Source organism: Panthera uncia, assembly GCF_023721935.1.
Source record: "Panthera uncia isolate 11264 chromosome E2 unlocalized genomic scaffold, Puncia_PCG_1.0 HiC_scaffold_20, whole genome shotgun sequence".
In the NCBI taxonomy this organism is placed as follows: Eukaryota; Metazoa; Chordata; class Mammalia; order Carnivora; family Felidae; genus Panthera; species Panthera uncia.
This window is the reverse complement of record NW_026057589.1, coordinates 24,220,369-24,241,271: the sequence shown is the minus strand read 5'-3', so window position 1 is coordinate 24,241,271 and position 20,903 is coordinate 24,220,369. Positions and strand designations below refer to the sequence as shown.

The window sequence follows — 20,903 nt, the reverse complement described above, 5'->3', positions numbered from 1 at the left end:
CCCGCCCGAAAACGTTCCAGACGTTTACGGCTGTGGTAACGTGCTGCTTGTACACACGGCACGCGACCTATGCGGCTAGCTTACCCGAGTCTGAGGGAGCCCTCCCATCCGTGGGAGCCCTCAAGCTGCACCCTGAAAAGCGTGTATTTCTCAGGGAGTATTTTAGGCACCGCTTCCCTCCCGAAAACGCACGTTTCCTCGTTAGAAAGGCAGTTCTCAGACACACGGCCCACGGATGTTTCAGAATTCCTTTTCCCCAGAGAAAGGAAAGGGAGAAAACTACTTCTGTTGACAAACAAAAAGGGGAAATTTAGATGAGAATCCTCCCCGTGATGACTGCACTTGGCGGCAGCAGCTGTCGCGTTCTGGAAGCTGTGAGCGAGGCTCCCGGGTCCGCAGGAAGCTGAAAACAGAGGCGGGCGCGACAAAGCCACCGAGCCACTCTCGCCACTCGGCCCTCAGCAGTCCGATCCACTGCTTCACCTGTTGTGTTCTGGTTCTTGTGCAACAATCTGAACCGGCCCAAAGTCAGAAAAAATCAACAACTACTTTTAACACCTCAAAATCCCATCTAAAGGTTCCCACTGAGAGGGCCCCTCGCCCGGTGAACGGCTTCTCACAGGAAGTCCAGGACGGGCTGCGGGGAGACGACGACAACAGGGGCCTAGTGTGTGTAGGTGGTGCCCCCGCCCCCTTGCGGGCTGCTGTCCGAGTACGCGTGACGGGGCACGTGGGACTGGCCCAAAGCCACGCGGTCAACCCTCCGGAGTCCTGACTCAAACCCAACCCGCCTGTGCCCCTTCAGCCCAGGACTGTGCCCCGGCCACTAGGGGCCGAGGGGAAAGCCCAGGCTTCGCGATGGGAGGAGCCGGCAGGCAGGTGGGTGTGCGATGGGACTAGGCACCCGCCCTCCCACCCAGCCACTCCTCGAGCTCCGCCCAGGCCCCCCGACACCCCTCTTCCAAAGGAGGACGCCCACCGTCACCTGCTCCGGGCACGCGTGACGGAGCCGGGCTCTCACAAGGGCCACATCCCGCCTGCCGGCCCACAGCAAAGGCGCAGCCCGCCCCACGGTCTGCAGGGCTCCGGGCCCCGAGCCCGCGCCCCTCTTGCTCCTCTGGCTGGGAAGCTGAGAACGCAGGCTGCACGTGGTGGATGGGGGCCACAAGCTCAGAGCCACGGTTAGATGGCCAGTTCCAGCCTAGTTCCAGGCGACTCCTCGCCTGCTCTCTCAACAGGCCTCGTCGGAGGGAGGGAGTCGGTGAGGGCAGGCCCCGCGGCTCCAGGAAGGCTCCCTGGGGACGGTCTCTCACAACTGAGCGCAGGGGACTGTTTTCCTTTTGAAAAGCCACTCCTTCGTTCTCTGCAAATCACTTGTGAAAAAACAGCGAACACACGTCGGGTCAGGGACCCCTCCCACTTCACCGACACCCGCAGGCCGCCCCGGCCTGGGAAAGAAACAGGCCAAGTGTGGCTGCTCGCACAAAGCAGCTGTCTGTGGCGGCGCTCCGCCGGCCCCCGGACAGCCCGGCACCCCAGAACTCTTCCTCGGGCCCCCACGGGAACACGCGGGCGGGCCGGTCTCCCGCCGAAACACTCACAGGCCCCCACCACCTGGCTTCGAAGCAAATACAACCACTGTGCTGGCAACTCAGAAGTTTCTGACGGTCAGTCGGTCCTCTGCTGCAGAGAAATCGGGCGATCTGACCTCCCGGGTCTCGGTTCAGCCAAGCCTTGCTCGTGTCTCCGGAATTCCTAGAGTTTGTCTGCCCTCCTCTGCTTCCACTGCTGCAACCTGGGCCGTACCCCCGTGTTAGTCTCTCAACACAGCCCCGCTACGACACCGTCCTTCTTCAGTCTCCCTGAAGGTCACCCTGCTAGGCGCCCCCCCCCCCCCCCAGAGCAGTTTCACAACCCGCACTACCGCGTGTCTCCGCGGTACCGGGCACCACAGGCGCGGATGCCAGGCGTGGATGCGGGCACATTTCCATCCCCCAGGAGCTCACAAGGAGAGGCCGTCTGGGGCTGCGCTACCTTCCGGGGGGCCTCGGCTCGCCCGGCTGGCATGGGCGCATGCGGTACCACAGCTGGTGAGCGCAGGGGACGCCCCAACCTCCCAGGGGACGTGCCCTGAACCTGCGAGGCCGGGGGAAACGGACAGCTCCCGCGCTGAGCCCCTACTGCGCGGCACATGCCAGCATCTCGCGCCTCCTGATGCCCCAGGAAGACAGCTCGGTTTCCCGGATGGCGGAGGGCTCATGGGAGAGCCCAGCTCCCACACACAGGAACAGAACCGGCCTGTCTGGTTGATGCAGCACGCAACCCCCCCCCCACACACACACACGGTCTCCCTGGGCACCAGCACACTGGCCCCACTGCCACGTGCTTCTGCTCTGGGCCCCACCCCCCGGTTTCCCCATCACCTCCAGGGAACCTTCTCCAAACCTCTGCCTAATAACCTGCACGTCACGGCCCGCACACAGGCCGCCCGTACTCCTTGGACTGATGCTCCAAGGCGCGTCTGCAAATGAGAGGCAACCACCCTCCAGCCTCCGGTCCTAGGAGGCCTGTCGACTCCCCATGGGAAGAGCAGCCTCCCACCCGGAGGCCACCGTGCCCACGCAGCCCCGGGCCCGGTCCAGGCCACAGACGGAGCCTCTCCATCAGGGCTCCCCTTCCAAGCCCCTGACACACTGTCAGGGCCGTGGCCATTTACAAACACCTGACGGCCCGCAGAGCCATCGGGAATCGGGGACCACGGCTCCCTCACCCTCACAAACCCGCCACACAGGGCACTATGGGTCACGGGGTCACACACCACCCCACGGCGGCCTGTCGACACACCAGCACGAGTCCTCGGGCTGCACACACACCACGTGCCCAGAGACCAGAGTGGCGCAGGCACACCGGAGGGTCCCAGCTGGCATCACGCTCCAGACCGGGGGCTGGCGGACGGCGGCAGCCCGCCGCCTGCTGTTGAAAAATAACGTTTTGTTGGAACACAGCCGGGCCTACTTGTTTGTCAGTGGCCACTTCCAGGGCGGAGCGGTTCCAAGACACCCCGCGGCCCACAGAGCCTGGCCCTCAGGAAGAGTCCGCCGCCGACCGTGAACCGCTCTTGCCCCACCTCGGGGGCTGACGTCGGCTGGTTACGTGAACGGCCTCTCAGAAGAGTACCAGGGACGGTTCTCAGGATCCGTGACAGACACCCCTAGCGGGTCAGACAGGAGAGGCAGAAAGTGGAGGGCCAACAAATGGGGACACCATGGCGACGAGCCGCTGTAGTGTAAGAGGGACCTGGGTTCCGTCTCTTAGCGACCGCCAGGAAGATCTACAGTCAGGAGAAAATGCTCAGTTTTAATCTAAAGTATAAGAGAACAGGTAAAAACATACCCGCTATTTTTAGAACAACTACGGAAAAAGTCTTTCCGTTTCTCTCTGTCCTCAACAGAAGGCTCATGGATCGACATCAGAGAGTTTCCTGTGACAAAAACGACTCCTTCCTGGTGGGACAGCACCCTTCCCTGGTCTGAGATAGTGAGTTCCAGGTATAACTCACTCACTTCCCCGCCCTTTGCTAGATGAGACTTAAACCTCACATTCAAGCACAGTGGCCCTCCAGAACCTGGGTCTCCCACGCGGCTACCCAGCCTTTCTGTTAGAAGTCTCGCGTCTCGTGTCTTTCTGCTTCATTTTGTGTCTGTATCATAAGCCACGTCAACGCGTCCTGGAGTCGGGCGGGCCCTGTGGATCGGACGAGCCCAGGGGTGAGAGGCAAGCGGGTGCTGCCGATAAGGATATGGGCCACCCGCGGGGCCATGTGCACCCCTTAAATGTCACCAATGGTACACAGGGATCACTGACTTGAGCACGGGGCCCTCTTCAAAGAGGAGGCGCACCACACAGGCCGTGAGGATATCAGGACCAGCACCATGAGCTCCGCCGGCTACGGTCGGGAGGTCAGCCCATCAACAGCCCTCTTGGAAAGGAAGGAGGGAGACGGCACCCTGCTCACGCCAGGGGGAAGCCAGGGAAAGGCCGCGGTCAGCAGAGGATGGGGAAGGCTCTGGCTCTGCTCCTCTCCAGGCCTCGGAACAGCCTGAGGACCAGCGAGGCCAGGGTCTTCCCACGGGCAGGCACCGGCGATGTTCACTAAAGGACACGCTCCACCCGGAAGTTCCTCTCCCGGCTCTGCAACTAGTGCCGAGGCCAGCATCCTCTCGAGCCAACAGCGTGGGTCCAGACTCGGCCCCGAGACGCTACCTTACACGACCCGCCCTCAGCCAGACCCTCCCCGCGACCGGGCACCGGCGGAGGTGAGCGGAGAGAAAGGCCACACTTACACCGGATCCCGTAGATGGTGAGGGGGTCGAGCTGCTTCTTGCCGTGCTTGCCCTGGCCCGAGAGGTTGGACACGGCCTGCACCTCCCGGTGGAAGAGGTAGTCCAGCAGCGTCAGCGCCATCTTCTCGGCGGTGCGGCAGTTGGTGCTGATGTGGAGCATGTCGGACGGGATGATGGCACAGCGCACCCGCATCTCCGGGTTGTTCTCGTCGCCCAGCCAGGTGCCGTTGGGGTAGTCCTCTGGGAGAGACAGGACACGGTCTCACGTAAGCTCACGAGTCCAAAGCACCCCGTGCTCAACTCAAACGCGCTCGGGGAGGATCCTCCCTGGGGGCTGTTGGCGAACTGCTCTCCCAACTTCCAGAGCACGGCCAAGAGCCCCGGGGCGACCCCCAAGGTCACAAAGGAGAGGTGTGGACACCTACAGCTGACCAGAAACCAGTGCGTCGTTTCCCAAAGAGCCGCCGCAGTCTCCAGCGATCCATCTCAGAGACAAGATGTAACACTGCGAACCGTAAACACCCCACTGCCTTCCAGTCGGGCTTCCCTGGGGCCAGGCCGGCCCCACGACCTCAGTGAAAAGCACGCAGAACGCAGAGCGCCGTGCACCGTCAGCCGGTCTGCAGCCGGGGAGACGGGGCTGCCCACAGCCCTCGCGAGTCTGGCGGCAGAAGGCCCCGCAGCGCCGGCCGAGGTGCCGCCCAGACCCGACACCTGGGTCTCAGTGTCCGGAAGCGGGGACACCAAACGAGCTCTAGCCTCCAACCGATTCCCTCCACAACCGCCGCAGGGGAGCTTCACCAGCGACTTCTAACCACCGTGCTTGTTTTCGGCCTGCTGGCGCCCGGGAGGACAGCAAGCAAGAGTGGTCCCGAGAGTGTTAGCGTCAGGGGTCGGGAGGGGGGCTCCCTCGGGTTCCAGCAGCAGGACAGCCACCTGGAGCCCACCGGCCTCTGGGGCGACAAGAACCCACGCACAGCCCTGGAAGTGCTCTGAGGAGAAGCCGCGTGGAAGCCAGGCACGTCCCACGTGAGAAAACGGACCTGCTGCCCTGCACCGCGGGGGAGGCAGCCGGCCAGCTCGGGGGGGACAAGGGGCTCCAGGGCTGCGCAGACCGGCCCGTACTCTCCTCACTGCGGAGCCCTTCCGTGAGGGCTCGGGGCTCCCCTGTCCTGTTCTGTGGCCCTCCCCCACCCCCACCCCTCTCCCTTCCCACCTGTGACCTCCCAGCAGTGAAGCTGGAAGTCTATCACCGGAGAGCACCTTCCCCTGACCTCCTATCCAGAGCACCGTGACCTTTTTCCTCTCCTTGTGGAAACTTCGTTCCCTGCCACACGTGCTTTCCTTAACCCCGAAAACCGCGCCATTCGTGATCTTAAAATCTCAAAAGTACCGTTTTACGTAACGAAAAGCCCCGAGTCTCGCCTGACTGCAGGAGCAGGGCACACAGGAGGGACGGGGTCTGGTGCCTGGGAGCTGCAGGTCTCTGGGACCCGGGTAGCCAAGGGGCCGCGTGCGCTGCTGACACCTGACCTCTGACTCCAGCAGACCCGACGCCCTTGACCAGGTCTGGAGAGAGGCACCGCTCCACATGGTGTCAGACGCTCTGGGTTCGTTAGTTCTTTCGGGTCTCCCCACACCCAGGCTGGCTACCCCGGCGAGCCGCCCAGTCTTCTCTCTGGCCACCTCGCCCGCGAGAGAGCTCCGCGAGGAAGGGCTCCAGGACCAGCAGACGACGGAGCTCCCGGCCTCTCGTGCAAGCAACTCGTCTGTGCCTCTGCAAACTGAAAATCGTTACAAGCCCCAGATTTGGGCTTTCTCAAGGGTGATGTGACATACAAACGCCCAGAGCTCAGCGTTCACGCAGGGGAAGGCCGGCCACCGTGATGACGGGGAGACAGGCCCACGGCTCGGGGAGAGGGAAGGGGGCGGGCAGTGGGGTGGCTAGCGCTCCGCCCGTCCGAAAGGGGAAACCTCGCCCCCGGCGGTGTGCCAGATGCAGATCAGATCCAGCCCCCCCCGGGACCCGGGGAGGACACGGTGGGGCAGAGACCAGGCTCTCGGCGGGGCGGGCTTCCGAGCCAGACCCTTAGCAAGGGGCGTTGGCTTTGCTCAGGCACAGATTCCTTCCAGTCGTTGCGGGAGTGACCTAGACTGTGTGTGAAAGGGCGCCCTGACTGTCAAACTTCAACTCAAAGGAGCCTCAACCTTTGGCAGAAGGAAGCTCCGCTTATGATCAGAACTGCCGGGAAACCTGACGGCTTTCCAGACCAGCTCTTCTGATGCTGACACGGAAGCTAGCTGAGGTGTGGGAGAGAGCCCCTGCATAAACAGGCCACCGTGGGACGGCAGGGGCGTTTACAGGGAGAGCCGCAACCTCCCTCTGGGAGCCTGGGACAGAAGAGGGACACCAGCTTTCTGACAAGCGGGCCGTAAGTCACGTCGCAGCCACGGTTATCGCTGCTTCAATATTTCTCACGAGCTTTATTTTGAAATGTCCCAATGTTTACATTCCAACCACCCCGAAACAGAAAACGTCCCCATGAAGGGCAACCAGCCCGGCCCCGCTTTGCCAAAAGCCTGGAGCGGAGCAGGTAGAGAGCCCGTCTGTGACCCATGCCTCCACCCTGCCCCTTTGCAGGAGCCTCTCCCAGCTGAGCTCCTGAACCCGGAGGTGTGCACCAGCACCGGGCGAGGCTCAGCAACCCTGTCGAGATGCCCACGTCACCACCGGGGGCCGAGCGGCGGCCGGAGCACCACTTGGGGCGGCTGAGGCGAGGCTCCTGGCTTTAGCGAAGGGCAGAAAACAAATCACCGATCTAGGCCGCTGGAACTGAGAATAAGCGATGAGTGGCCAACGTCATCTCTCAGAGACACCAGTGGTTTACGAGGGAGCAGAGCCGTGGGCACATGCTCAGTAGATGCACGTTTGTGAGCATCACTCAGCTACTACCACACTCGGCCCGCGTACAGAAAGACAGGCTGGCACGTGATCTACACGCAGATGGACGGGACTCGCGGGGCGGTCTCGAGGTCGTATCGGAGATGCCACGAAGGCTCGAACGTCTAGGGTATTTACATCTAAAAATCCTTGCCGGGCAACTCCACGCCTGGCACGGGGTCTAATGGTCAGTACCGAAACCCCCAGTGAACCCAGTTGTGATTACACCACAGAGTGGAAGGACTTCCCTCCACCTGCAGCAGTCAGGCCAAGACACAAAGCAAGTAGGGGAAGGAGGGAGGGAGAACAGAGATGGGGGAGTGACCCGATGTTGCTGAGAACCGACAGATAGGGGACACTGGGAGTGGACAGGATGACGGAAGGACGCCTTTGGCCACTGATGAGGTTACTCGCCAGCTCAAGAACACGTCTCGGTACAGGAACTACCGTGTCGAAACCTTTCGGGGCACCTGGGTGGCTCAGTTTAGCGTCGAACTTGCTTCCGGCTCAGGTCACACCTCACGGTTTGTGAGTTCAAGCCTGATATCGAGCCATGCGCTGACAGTGCAGAGCCTGCTTGGGATCCTCTCTCTCCCCCTCTCTCTGTTCCTTCCTGGCTCCTACGGGCTTGCACGCTGCTCTCTCTCTCTCTCAAAATAAGCTTAAAACAAAGAAACTTTCCGCGCTGCAAGCCCTTGCTGCTGACTTAACTGTGAATACCGTCAAACCCAAGGTGACTGACGTCTAATGACATCTTTGTTGGACCTGAGTGTTTGAACAGGAAGACCCCTGTGAGCCCACAGGGAAGGGTGGCAGCATCCTGAGCCACGAGGGGCACAGAGCCACGCCGCACCTGCCTCCCGACCACCACAGACACCCCCCGTGGGCTGGCACAAGCAACGCTGCCCAAGATTGCTGCAGCCTTTCTCGGGAACGGGTAACGTGACTGTGCTGAGCAAGCACCCCACGTTTACGTAATGTTGTCAGAGCAACGTAAACGCTGGACAAGGGCTCAGGGCTGTCTTCCCAACAGTCACCCACATCTTGTCGGGCTGATACCAAGACCGCGTGCCCGGGACGCACGGGACGTGACTCAGTCAAGGACGAGCAGTTCAGGTCTCTGCAAATACCCCCTGAACCGCAGCACTCACTCCAGCCCTGAGAACCAGCTTCCTTCCAGGCTGCCCTGCACACCCAGCCCGCCCCTCGGTCCCCACCTCAGGGAAGTGTCTTCCTCCACCAGAGCCGTGCCATCTACGCCGTGAGGCCTCCCACCGGCGCCACGGCCCCACGAATCAGAAGCCCCTTAGCACGGGGCCGTCGACACCTGCCCGCCTGTGCCAAGAGCACCTCACCTCGTCCAAACCCTGTACTCTGGCCCTGGCGCTGAAACAGTGTCATGCAAAAGACCATTCTTCCAAACGGCACCCAACTGGACAGCCTCGTGGTTCCAGAACAACAAAGAAAAACACCAACAAACCGACACTGTGACAAACGTGTAAATGCAAGCATTTTCAAAAAGATTCCAACTCTCCGAAGGCAAGACGTGATGCTAAATGAGCGAACAAAGTTACACATCAAAGTGAAGCCTCATTTTTTTCACGTCAGACACGATTAATCGTCAGTAAGACTGATTCATCAGCAATGAGTCTGTCCTCAGCAACTGGCCTCTGCTCAGAGCGCCACAGAAGAGAACACTGAAGGGCACGCCCTCAGCCGAGGATGCCAACGCCACCAGGAGAATCGCGATGCTGGGACAACGGCCACGGTGGACGCGGGGGGCGGGCGGTCTCCTCACCAGCCTCACAGGAAGTTGGCTTCCGTTCTAGCAAGGGCTCCCCACTCCCTGCTGACACCTATCAGCAAAAACACCTGTCCTCCGTGCCAAGCACAGGGACTTCTGGAAATGCTACCAGAATGCTCTGGAAGATGAAAGATGTCAGTTTAAATTCCTCTAGAAAACAGTTTTGAGGGTCCTCAAAAAATTAAAAAGAGAACTGCCCTCCGACCCAGCAACCGCACGACTAGGCATTTATTCAAGGGATACAGGTGTGCTGATTCGAAGGGGCACGTGCACCCCAATGTTTACAGCAGTGTTATCGACAACAGCCAAAGTATGGAAAGAGCCCAAATGTCCATCGGCAGATGAATGGGTAAAGAAGATGCGGTTTACATATACGATGGAGTATTACCTGGCAATCGAAAAGAAGGAAATCTTGCCATTTGCAACTATGTGGATGGAACTGGAAGGTATCATGCTAAGTGAAATTAGTCAAAGACAGATATCATAGGACTTCATTCATATGACGACTTTAAGAGACAAAACAGATGAACATAAGGGAAGGCAAGCAAAAACAATATAAAAACAGGGAGGGGGACAAACCGTAAGATACGTAAATACAGAGAAGAAACAGAAGGTTGCTGGAGGGGCTGTGGGAGGGGGGATGGGCTAAACGGGTGAGGGGCATTAAGGACTTGGGAGAAGCACTGGGTGTTACACATAGGGGATGAATCACTGGAATCTGCTGCCGAAATCACTGTCGCACCACATGCTAACCGACCTGGACGTAAATTTAAAAAGTAATTAAAAAAATAAAAAAACCATAAAAAAATTAAAGATACGTACCAAGAATATTATTAAGGTTTAGCACTCAAAAAAAATCCTATAGTATTATTTCAAGAAATGATGCTTCCCCCCCCCAAAAGTAAATTACTCTAAAAAATGAGTTTCCCTTACTCCCCACCCTCCTATCACTCCTGAAAATAACAGTTTAAATTTCTTGCATAACACAGGAAATTATCTAGAAACTTTATTCCAATCAAACGTCTCAAAAATTCTTAGAAGGCATTTTATGACCTATTTACAAACGATTCACCCCTAACTTCACCAGGCACTCTGTGAGTCCCAGGCACGTGGTCTCTAGAGCAAGAAGTCAAGCCCAGTGGACAAGAACTACAGCCCAAGTCACGCTGCCCAACACAGAAATGACAAACCACTGCCGCGGAAGCAGGGGACCCACCCCAGTGGGAGAAAGGACCCCCGGGCTCCACCGTCACCATCTGTGGTCGTCGGGGCGTTGGGCGGCACCTCCAGGACCCCCGGCAAGAAGAGAGGACACCGGAGACGCTCTGGCCCCCCGCCTCCACGGGGTCATACCGGCCGACCAGCTGGTTTAGTTTCGCCCCCTCTTGGAAACACTCAGCCCTAACCCACTTCCAATGCGGGAGCGAGAACCCGGTCTGGACTCCAGCTTGTCGCCAGGACAATGAATCAGGTCCTTCAAATGGAAAACGAGATGAAACGTCCTTTCACATAAATATCTGAGAAATTCACCTTTTAACGATCCATAGAGGACTTAGTTTACCAAAACAGCTTGGTCAGTTTGGGCATCGGAAACAATAGAAAGGTTCTGCTGGCTTTATTTAAAAACTAGCAGATTATGAGAAAAAGAAACTTGCCTTCTATCCCAATCATTTAAATTCTCAATGCAATTAGCTGGCACTTCTGCAAAGTCCAACGTAATGAAAAACTGAGCGGTAACTTGAATTTTCTTGCCATTAAAACACTTGAGTACAAATATTTGTTCCGAGGTCTACTTGAGCCCCAGGAAGGCGAACAGAAGAAAGCACCAAGCCGCGAGCGGCTGCCACATTCTCACGATAGTACAGGTTCAACGGGGAGAAAAGGGCCACCTGGCGTCATGCTCCCTCTCAATACTTGCTGGCACACGTGTGCACAGACGCGCCCGACCACGACGCGCACTCCCCTCCGGTGACGGCAGTGAGCCTTGCCAAACTCACTGCGTGCCCAGGGCCCAGGCCTGAACACGCTCTCTCCCCGGACGGCACCGACCCAGCACTCACGCGAGCCGGGACTTCACGCGGCCAACTGCAGCTCGGGCGCTCTCTGCTCAGGGCGTCGCCGCCAACATCCGTGCGTGACCGCAAAGTGGCAGGGGCGGGGAAAGTGGTTACCAGCCACTCCAAACGCCGTCTCACTCCAACCAACCCTAACTCGCCACCTCACCTGTTTCCAAAGACAACGTGGTTCTGCCCGTCCTGCCTGCCAGCCCCGAAAAACGTCTCGGTCATGGAGTCCCGTGTGTCTGCAGCACCACGGAGAGAAGGGCAAGGGAGCGGGTGCCCACCTCCTGTGAACGTGCTGCTGGGGCACGCTCGTGGGTCCCGGTGATGCTCCCAGAGGCCCGACACCCTCGGGGAGGGCTGCCCATAGCCGCGGGCATCTGTTGGCTGTGACCGAGACGCCACGTAATCGCTTCTCTGTCATCGTGAGAAGTGACGCTACCCCGAGGACAGTGAACAAACAAAAGGCGGCAACACTCCGTGACTCAGTAGGGGCCCCAGGGTTTCTCAGAGACACGGGACACGGTCACAGCAAACCTCACATCAGCTTCGTTCAAAGTCAGCCTCCACCGTCTCCGGGCAAGACTTCAGGGAACAGACCGCCAGTCGTGACTGGTGTCAGGCTGCATTTTCCATCTCGACCAAAAAGTAACTTTCGTGTGGCTTCTGTTAAGGCCCGCAAACTTAACGAATTTCAAAAGCAACGGACTGCGTACAACGAAGACACGGCCACGAACAGGAATGGCACCACAGGGTGAATCCCTCAGAGGCTCCCGGAGCCCGGCGCTCCCAAGTCTCCCGTGGCCCTCACTGCCCAGCACACCCGACTCGCCGCGCCCCTTCCTGGAGCAAACATCATCAGCCTCTCGAGCGAGGACAAGCCCAGTAAGGTCTGCTGCCTTTAAAACCGACCGATGGCGTGCGGCTTTCTCCACGCTGCCGCGTGGAGCAGGGGCGGTGAGGACAGGGCGGCCCGGCCCGCAGGCTCTGGCCGTGCTCATCGAGGGCAGCCCCGGGCATGAGCCGACCAAGGCTTTCCAAGACGTGCCCGGCCGGGCCGGCCTCCCAGCGCTGAGTCACTCACGGTACAACTTGGCACCGACTTCTAAATCCTTGAAATTCAGGGGCTTACACTCCGACTGTGCCTCTTATTCACGTGCGTCACCCTCAAAGAGCGCTGGGGACGCTCCGACCTCCGACCGACCCACGAGAACGGACGACCCGCCGGCCATTCTGGCATTAGACACAGCTGACTTTGCACCCGTTGCCCGAACAACATGCTCATTTGGGAGCGATGTGACGTCTGTGAGCTATAAACAGATTGATAATTGGGGGTCTTCAGAGAGGCAACTCAAGAGGACTGAGGTACACACAGGATACTACGGAAAAGGGACAAAACCAACGGTCTCTGGCACCGGAGCCCCTGTGAGCGCGTCGCACAGAAGCCACACAAGCACCCCGCCGACCGGACGGCAAGGCTGCCGGCTCCGGCCAGGTTGCCCCGCTCAGCACGAGTCGTCACGAGCTCGCCCGCGACCACCACAGCGGAGACCAAGGACGCCTCGGTCCTTTGCCACCGAAGAGCGGGAACCTCCGGGCACAGACACGGTGTCTCCGGGAGGCGTCACGCGCTGCCCGTTCCGGAACGCGGGGCGAGGTGCCGCAACGGCCTCCCCGCGCGGCCCGTCCGCCACGGTCTGCCGCGCCCGAGGACGCACCGGCGCCCTTAACGCCGGTCGGTCCTCGTCAACCTCGCCGGGATCGGTCGCCGACCCGTCTGTGATCCCGCTCTTGCAGGAGCCCACTTACGACGGCCGGTACGATAGGCTGGCTTTCAATGTTATGACCTCATGAAGAATTTGTTTCAAAAAAGTTCCTGTAAAATGAATTATGTAAACAGATCCTCGAGAAACGTTCCCGGCTACACTTCCTTCTTCACACACGCAGGCTGATGTTCTGTGAACACGGCAATCTGCACCCGTCGTATTTCACGGCCCCTGGAGCCGTCCCCTTCCTGGCGCCGTGACCGACGACCTTTCCCAAATGAACCGCTCCCGCCAGATGCTACCCTGCTGCCCCCACCGAGTACATCCCAGAGATTTACCGCAGAAGTCACGTTACTGACTGGGCTTTGGAACATTCATGAGGCCAATTTCCAACAATAATCCAATTATAACTCAAGTACCATCCCTCCCCATTAAAGCTGAGTACCCAACATCTTATAAGGATTACTCAAGTTTTTTAAGAATTCTCAAGTGCAAAGACAGCAAGAATTTAAACTCTTTATTAAGAAATCACTGAATCTGGGGCGCCTGGGTGGCTCAGTCAGTTCGACATTCCACTTCGGCTCAGGTCACGATCTCCCGGCTTGTGAGTTCGAGACCCGCGACGGGCTCTGTGCCGACAGCTCGGAGCCTGGAGCCGGCTTCGGATTCTGTGTCTCCCTCTCTCTCTGCCCCTCCCCCACTCACACTGCATCTCTCTTTCTCTCTCTCTCAAAAAATAAATAAATAACCATTAAAAATTAAAAAAAAAAATCACTAAGTCTCTTCGTTGATTTTAACACATTCCATTTTTGGTCCTATTTTAGCTGCTTTGTTTCTGACTCGGCCAGCTTAACCTCTGAACGATGACACCCCGATGCTCAACTATGACCGCAATGCCAAGAGAAGAGAGGAACTGGAACCAGAGTAAGTTTACTGCCCACTGCCCTCAACAGTTAGCACTCCTCTCTGATTCTGAGGAAATCTGTGCCATGACAGACAAAATAGCCTACACAAAAACACGGGGACAAAATGCTACGATACCTTGCGGTAAATGATCGGACTCCGAATGTGATATAAAAGAACACGTCAACTCGGGCAAACCGTTTGGAATTCTTAAGAAATAAACCATTTTGAAACCTGTGGTTTCTAAAACCGCAAGCACTGAAAGACTTTTCTACGAAGGTAAGAACGGTCTGCGTACTTGCAGCTCTGGGCCGTCAGCGGGAATTAAATGACCCCACGAAAGCCGAGCTCACGGCCCTTCGGAGCTCTGCGTGTGAATGGTGCTTCTCTAACACAACTAGCTGCCTGACGCTCTCTCCAGCTCAGCGAGGGGTTCTAGTCGTGGGGAGCGCGTGGCAGGCAAAGCGCTCACCCACCTCTCCGCGCACCCATCCGCCTCACAGACGTGTTTCACGGAACATGCCACTACCGGTCGACGGTAACTCTGATACGAGATGCCAGCGGAGTAGCTTCTTCCTCAACAGTTACGTCCGAGGCACCCACTTAAAGAGGACTCCGTCCGCCTCCGTGTCCTCCCACACAGACCACGGTGCCACGAGGGCGGCGCGGCCCGGGCTCCACACAGCAGGCAAAGTGCCGGCGGGGACCCGCCCAAGGAGTGTCAGCACAACAAACGTGTCACCGCACGTTTTCTCCTAGTGCAACGGTCAGGCAGAATGATCCTGAATCATGACCTCTTCTTTGATATAAGGTGAAATTCAGGATCAGTCAACTCTGTCTCGTCTGCCCAATCCTAACAACAGGTACCGTCCAAGAGTCGTATCCGATGGAAACAATCTGCTAGAGAGTAACGCTTTCGACAGATGCATCAGCTCATAAAGAACTCAGACTCAGATCAAAAGAAAATCTGTATTTTTTCCCCCCCGCAGACATGTAGACGCTGGAAATTTGACCCCTTTTTCTATGTTCATTTGTGTCACTCTGTAGTTTCTCCAAGTGAAAGATATCTCACGTTAATCACATCACAGTAACACACATAAAAAGATGAAATATGTTGTATCTACGACAACCTCAGAAACTCGTGGCGTTATCGAGTGTTACGCGCCTTAGGTGACGCACTTTAGACCGAACAAACACCGGGCCTTAAGTGGCCGGCTGGTCAGACCTGTGTGCGTGCTCACCCAGGACCCACCCGGACAGAGAGAACGATCAGGCTTCTCTGCGACTGCTGCGAACACCATCTCCTCCACGGATGTTTAATGCCCGTTCGCCGACACTGGCGACACCCCTCTCTTTCTCAAATTTAATGTGTAAAAAATTGACCCAGTGATTCCACTGCCGGGTGCTACCCAAGAGAAACAAAACCACACGTTCTCCCAAACACCTGTTCACGAACGTTCCGAACAGTTAAAAAGCGGAAACACCCCAAGGGTCCGTCGACAGATGAGCAGATGAACAAAATGTGGTCCATTCACACGACGGAGAAGGACCCAGCCACAGAAGGATCGGAGCGGCGATACTCGCCACACCGTGGACGGCACTGCGCGGCCCACGTGTGCCAAGTGCCTGCAGCACGTAATTCCAAAGACAGGAAGTGGACGGTGGCTGCCAGGGCTGCTTTCCAGGGTGACAGAGATGTCCCGGCATTAGACCGGGGGCTGGGTGTACAACTATGTGAATGTACTTTAAAAACCCACTGAATTGTACGCTTTATGATGGTAAACTTGAGGGCACCTGCAAGGCTCAGACAGCTTAGCATCCAACTCTTGATCTCAGCTCAAGTCACGATCTCACAGTTTGTGAGTTCAAGCCCCATGTCAGGCTCTGGGCTGACAGCTCAGAGCCTGCTTGGGATTCTCTCTCTCCCTCTCTCTCTACTCTCCCCTGCCCATGCTCCGTCTCTCTCTCTCTCTCTCTCTCAAAATAAATAAGTAAATGTAATAAATAAATTAATAGGTCAAATCTACGGTAATTAAATTAGATTTTTTTTTTAACGTTTGTTTATTTTTGAGACAGAGAGAGAGCATGAATGGGGGAGGGTCAGAGAGAGAGAGGGAGACACCGAATCTGAAACAGGCTCCAGGCTCTGAGCGGTCAGCACAGAGCCCGACGCGGGACTTGAACTCACGGACCGCGAGATCATGACCTGAGCTGAAGTCGGACGCTTCACCAACTGAGCCACCCAGGCGCCCCAAATTAGATGTTTTTTAGTTAAAAAAAAAAAACTTTTTTTTAATGTTTATTTTAGAAAGAGAAAGAGAGTGTGAGCAGGGGAGGAGCAGAGAGAAAGGGAGACACAGAATCCGAAGCAGACTCCAGGCTCCAAGCTGTCAGCACAGAGCTCGATGCAGGGCTTGAACCCACAAACCCTGAGATCACGACCTGAGCCGAAGTCAGACGCTTAACAGACTGAGCCCCCCAGGCGCCCCTGATCTCGGTTTTTTTAAAAGGCGGTCACTAAACTCTGTTTCTCTCCCTGCTCCTGCTCTGCTGTCCCGATCCTTGCTATTTATGTCAGAAGTGAGCAAGACTTTGAGAAAAACGCTGTTTTCAATGTTTCAGATTCGGTAACTGGTCTCACAGAAAAATCGTGGCTTGGTAAATCTACATCATCGTTTTAGGAAAGCTACGTTGCATTTTTAGTCAAAATCAACAACTCAGACGTAAAACAAAAAACCGCACAAGTTTACCAGTGAATAAAGCACAGGCTTTACAGGTCGGGAACACTGCACTAACACGCCTGCACTCCCCCTCCTCCCCATGCTGTGGGAGGCCATGTGGGCAGCCCACGTTGGCCCACGTTAGCCTGCAGAGGCAGGACAGAGGCACCAGGTGGCTACGGAGACTGTGGCAGGAGAAGCAGGTGGACAGGACGCGGTGTGGGCGAAACGGGCTCCGGTCCGGGCGCCCGCCAAGCAGCTCCCTCTGCCTCTCGCGGGAGGTGGCACAGTCCCCTTCGGGCACCTACGTCTGGCCCCCAGCAGAGACGTGGCGAGACCTCTGTTCAAAGGCAATGACCAGCTCCTGGTTCTAGAAGCACAGCGGTGTGTCCGTCACTAGAAAGCCTTCAGAAACCGCCTGAATGTGCGTAGAATTTCCACTGTTTCCTACCACGTTTTACAAATAGCAAACACATACAGACGTCCCTCAACTTAGGATGGGGTCATGTCCCAAAATACCTATTGCGGGTTTGGAAACATTCGAAGTCAAAAATGTACTTAACGCCCCTAACCTACCAAACATCGTGCCCCAGCCCGGCCCAGCTTCACTGTGCTCACGGTAGCCTGTCGCTGGGCGGAATCATCTCGCACAGATCGCGACGCGTGAAACCGCTCACGGAACGCACGCACCCACCGCACCAACACCGCTGAAGTTGACGGAATGGCAGTGTGGGTGCAGGGCGTCTGTCGGGGCTCCGGCCATCGACCTCACGATCGCGGTGCCCCGCGCCAGGAGGGAGGATCGGACCGCACGTCGGTGGCCTGGGAAAAGATCCAAACTCAAAACCCAAAGCACAATGGCTACTGCACACAGACCGCGTGTGCACCGCCGTAAAGTCGGAAAACCATCAAGCTGGACTATCGTGTTAAGGTAGGGACCGCACGACTTTCCTGAAAAGCAAAAAACACACAGAACAGAACAGAACAGAACGCTGTACCTACTGCCATTCAGGCAAAGGAAAGAAGCTTTGCAGGCGCACCTTCCGAGTTCAGGGTGATGAGGGTGACGTTGTTCCCAATGTTCTGACTTCCCGACTGTCCACAGTTGGAGACGGAGTCGCTGGCCTCGGACCCGCTCTCCCCGTCCTCGTTGTGGCTGTCATCCTGACCCGGCACCTTCACCACAATGGTGTTCTGCCGTCTCCCGGGCACCGCGCTGAGCGGGAAACAAAAACACCAGCCGATGTTGTGAGAGCAGCACAAGCAACGAGCAGAGACTAGCGCTGAAGCCGCCGCGTGCCTCTTTCCTCCACTCATCAGAGAACCTAACTGCACGAGGCGGCAGCTCGCGAGTCTTCCCACACCGCTCTCTCTACTCGGGGGAACAGCGACCGAATCGCACGAAATGGTCTGGGGTTGGAAGAAACTGTGTGAAACGTAAAAGTCGACAAACGTGTTCGTGTCGCAGAAGAAGTAAAACCACCACCCACGGTGACTCAAGGCCTAGAAGGCGGCTCTCTGATCATGGAGGTGCTCCCACAAAATGCCGGCACTTGAGTGAGAGCGACTGTTAGGGCTGTGTCATGGGAAAGACTCATCGGAGAGCAAGCGTGCCTGGAGACTTCCATTGACCCAATCCACTCCACACTGGTAGGCCTTCTAGAAGGGACTCAGCCTCTGTTAACAAAGTCAACACTCCTAACTATTCTCACCAACAAAAACCACTGAAGTGGGTCTGAAAAGCCAGTCGAGACTCTCCCAGAGGATGTTCTCACCACTAAAGGGGTCCTGCTGTGGAGCAGTAAGAAACTGCCAGAAAAACAGGGCACAAGCCGCCAGCTCCAAAAAAGGCCCAAAACATACGTATTTATTACCTGGAGACAAGCTACTTGCCTCTACCGCGACCCTCTCCACATCCCTTCGTGGGGACTGCTAAGCACCGAGAAGGGGGACGAAGCCCAAGGTCCCCGTTCACAAAGACAAAAACATGCTTCCAACCGTGGTCGTGCCGCAGGCTGGGACTCCAGCTTCTGAACTCGATCCCGCAGCAGCCTGCCCAAGCTGACCTCCGGCCGAGCCCCTGCGGGAGGCACACCTGACCCCGCCTCCCAGATCCCCAGATCTCCTCAGCCTGAGCGTCAACAACTCTTCTCCCGCCACCCGCCACGGCAGGCCCGCGGCACAGCTAGGCCCTGGGAGCCTGGGCTCGGACAATAAAGACAACGGGACAGAGCTGGGGCAGGAACAATCTGCGGAGGGCACTGAGAGAAAAAGGCAAACAGGACGCTGTGAACACGGTGATGGAAACAATAAGCAAAACCACCATCTCGGGGCAGGTCGCCAGGAAAAGCAGAGCCCAGACTGCCGGGCAGGGCCGTCCACAGCACGCCTCCCCGTCACACGATGCCTCTTACGCACCCTTATTTCTGACCAAGGTTACACTTCCAGTGTCTCAAGAGAAAAAGGTGGGAGAAGAAAATCATCACCTCGAAATGCCTTCATCGCTTAGCAAACTCAATAGGTGTCTGTGGACCTGACACGCTGCTGTACAGACAGACAGACAGACAGACACACGTGAGGAGGCGGTGGTCGAGGGAGGAGGGCACGAGCCCCACCGGCTGCTGTGGAAACACAGAGCCGTCTCCCCGCTGGGCACGTGAGCACCGGACACAGAAGTTCCCGGTGCGTCCCCCCTTAACACGTCCCCTTCTCCAGCTGGCACACCGGGACCTGGGCCTGCACGCAGCACGGCCCCTGCCCACCACAAACAACTGTGGGCCGCGCCCGCTGGGCTCGACCGGCCAGCTGTGCCCGGCTCAGGACGTGGAGCGGCTCCCGAGGGGACTCATCGCGGTGGCAGTGGCAGTGAAAGGTGGGGTTGGTGTGGTGGCTACTGACTTGCTAACGGTACTTTCCAGGGGGTCCGGTGCCCTGCTGCCCAAGGGTTCTTCCATCTTGGCTACAATGGCGCTCTGCCGATCACTGTTGAGTATTACTGTAGTCTGGGGGACGGCGCTAGGGAACAAAAGAATCACAAAGAAAAAGAAGACCTTAAAACAACAACATTCATTGTCAGAATACACAAGAGTCATTCAATACACTCAGCATCCAATGACCTGCGCTACGGGAGGGAGGGGGCCCCACACAGAAGTCACGTTTAAAGTGATTTACGGGCTACACCGGGCATAGGATAGACCAGAGGTGAACCGTTTTGTCGAGAGCTTACCACCCCTCGCTGCTAGTATGCTTAGTTGAGCTGAGATCGGAGTATTTACACCTTTACACAGAAGGGAGCCAAAGGCCACGGGTGACAGTGAGGCTCCTGAAGTAGCATGTCTGCGTGAAACTCAGCTGGTATTTTCACTCGTCCCATCCCAAGGAATGCCTGCACGGCCGGCGGCCTAGGCTTTCAGAACCACACGTATCGACACCATTCCGAAATGTGAGCTCCGGAAGGACAGGGGCAAACACAACAGAAGGACTGTGGGCAAAAACACCTGACATTTATCACCTCCGGCTTCTACTAGGGGAGTATGTGGACCACACACAGGTCTTTGCTTTGAAGGAAAGCGAGTCCACGAAAGAACGGAGCCCCTATCCGGGGACCTTCCTCGAGGTGGCGCTGTGAGTTTAAGCAGCAGCCAGGAGCTTATGGCACCAAGGTTCTCCCGGAGACTGCTCGGTCATTCATCTTCTGGCCACAGGAAGTGCGGGCACGCTCTCGGGAAGCTACAGGGCCAGAGAGCACCGGAAATGCACGGCAAGGCCACCTGAGCACGGGTCGTGCTTAAATTTCACGACTCTGGGAGAACCACTGCTCTCACGTGAGAAAACCTCACGTAACCAAAAGCACGTAAGAAAACGTAGCCCCGCGTCAGAGCGACACGGCTGTTAAACGCCCCCTCCCAAAATCAGGGTCACAAATGGCACCATCTCACGTCCGAGTAAATCGCAGGACCGTGAGGTGTTTTCTAAAATAAAAGCATAATCAACTGCATTTCATTCAAAACTTTGTATTTGCAGCGATTCCCTTTGTTCTCTGGTGACACCTAAAGTAACCCACCAAATCCTTACAACCTGTCCACAGGCAGGCCTCACAGGTGACACAGGTGACCTTCGACTTGGTACTGTGGCCACCCACAGGCTTCGACGATTTCAGCTTCCCTCTTTCAAAACAGGAGATGAATGGTTTGGACGCACTGGGCGTTCTCCTGAAGTATGTCCCGTGGGGCACTGCTCCCTGCTCCCGCCACCCCAGGATCCCACATGCATGCACCTGTCTCCTCTCCACTCCTCCCTGAGCAACTAACCGGGATGACCCTGTGGGGTGACAACAGTTCCCTAATGAGAATTCACAATGGACAGG

The 20,903-nt window shown here is 57.1% G+C and overlaps 1 protein-coding gene across 5 annotated transcripts in view; it reads right to left on the bottom strand.

Annotated features, from left to right (window-relative positions):
* BANP (BTG3 associated nuclear protein) overlaps positions 1-20,903 on the bottom strand; it is a 113,057-nt gene that overhangs the window by 41,421 nt on the left and 50,733 nt on the right. For 3 of the 5 annotated variants that reach the window (XM_049622641.1, XM_049622643.1, XM_049622642.1), the window contains exons 5-7: positions 19,436-19,552; positions 17,578-17,753; positions 4,344-4,583 (exon numbers count right to left, since the gene is read on the bottom strand). In XM_049622641.1, the coding sequence (XP_049478598.1) occupies positions 4,344-4,583; positions 17,578-17,753; positions 19,436-19,552 (533 nt within the window). The remainder of the gene's footprint in view (positions 1-4,343; positions 4,584-17,577; positions 17,754-19,435; positions 19,553-20,903) is intronic. The other 2 variants (XM_049622644.1, XM_049622645.1) reach the window with 1 other exon arrangement.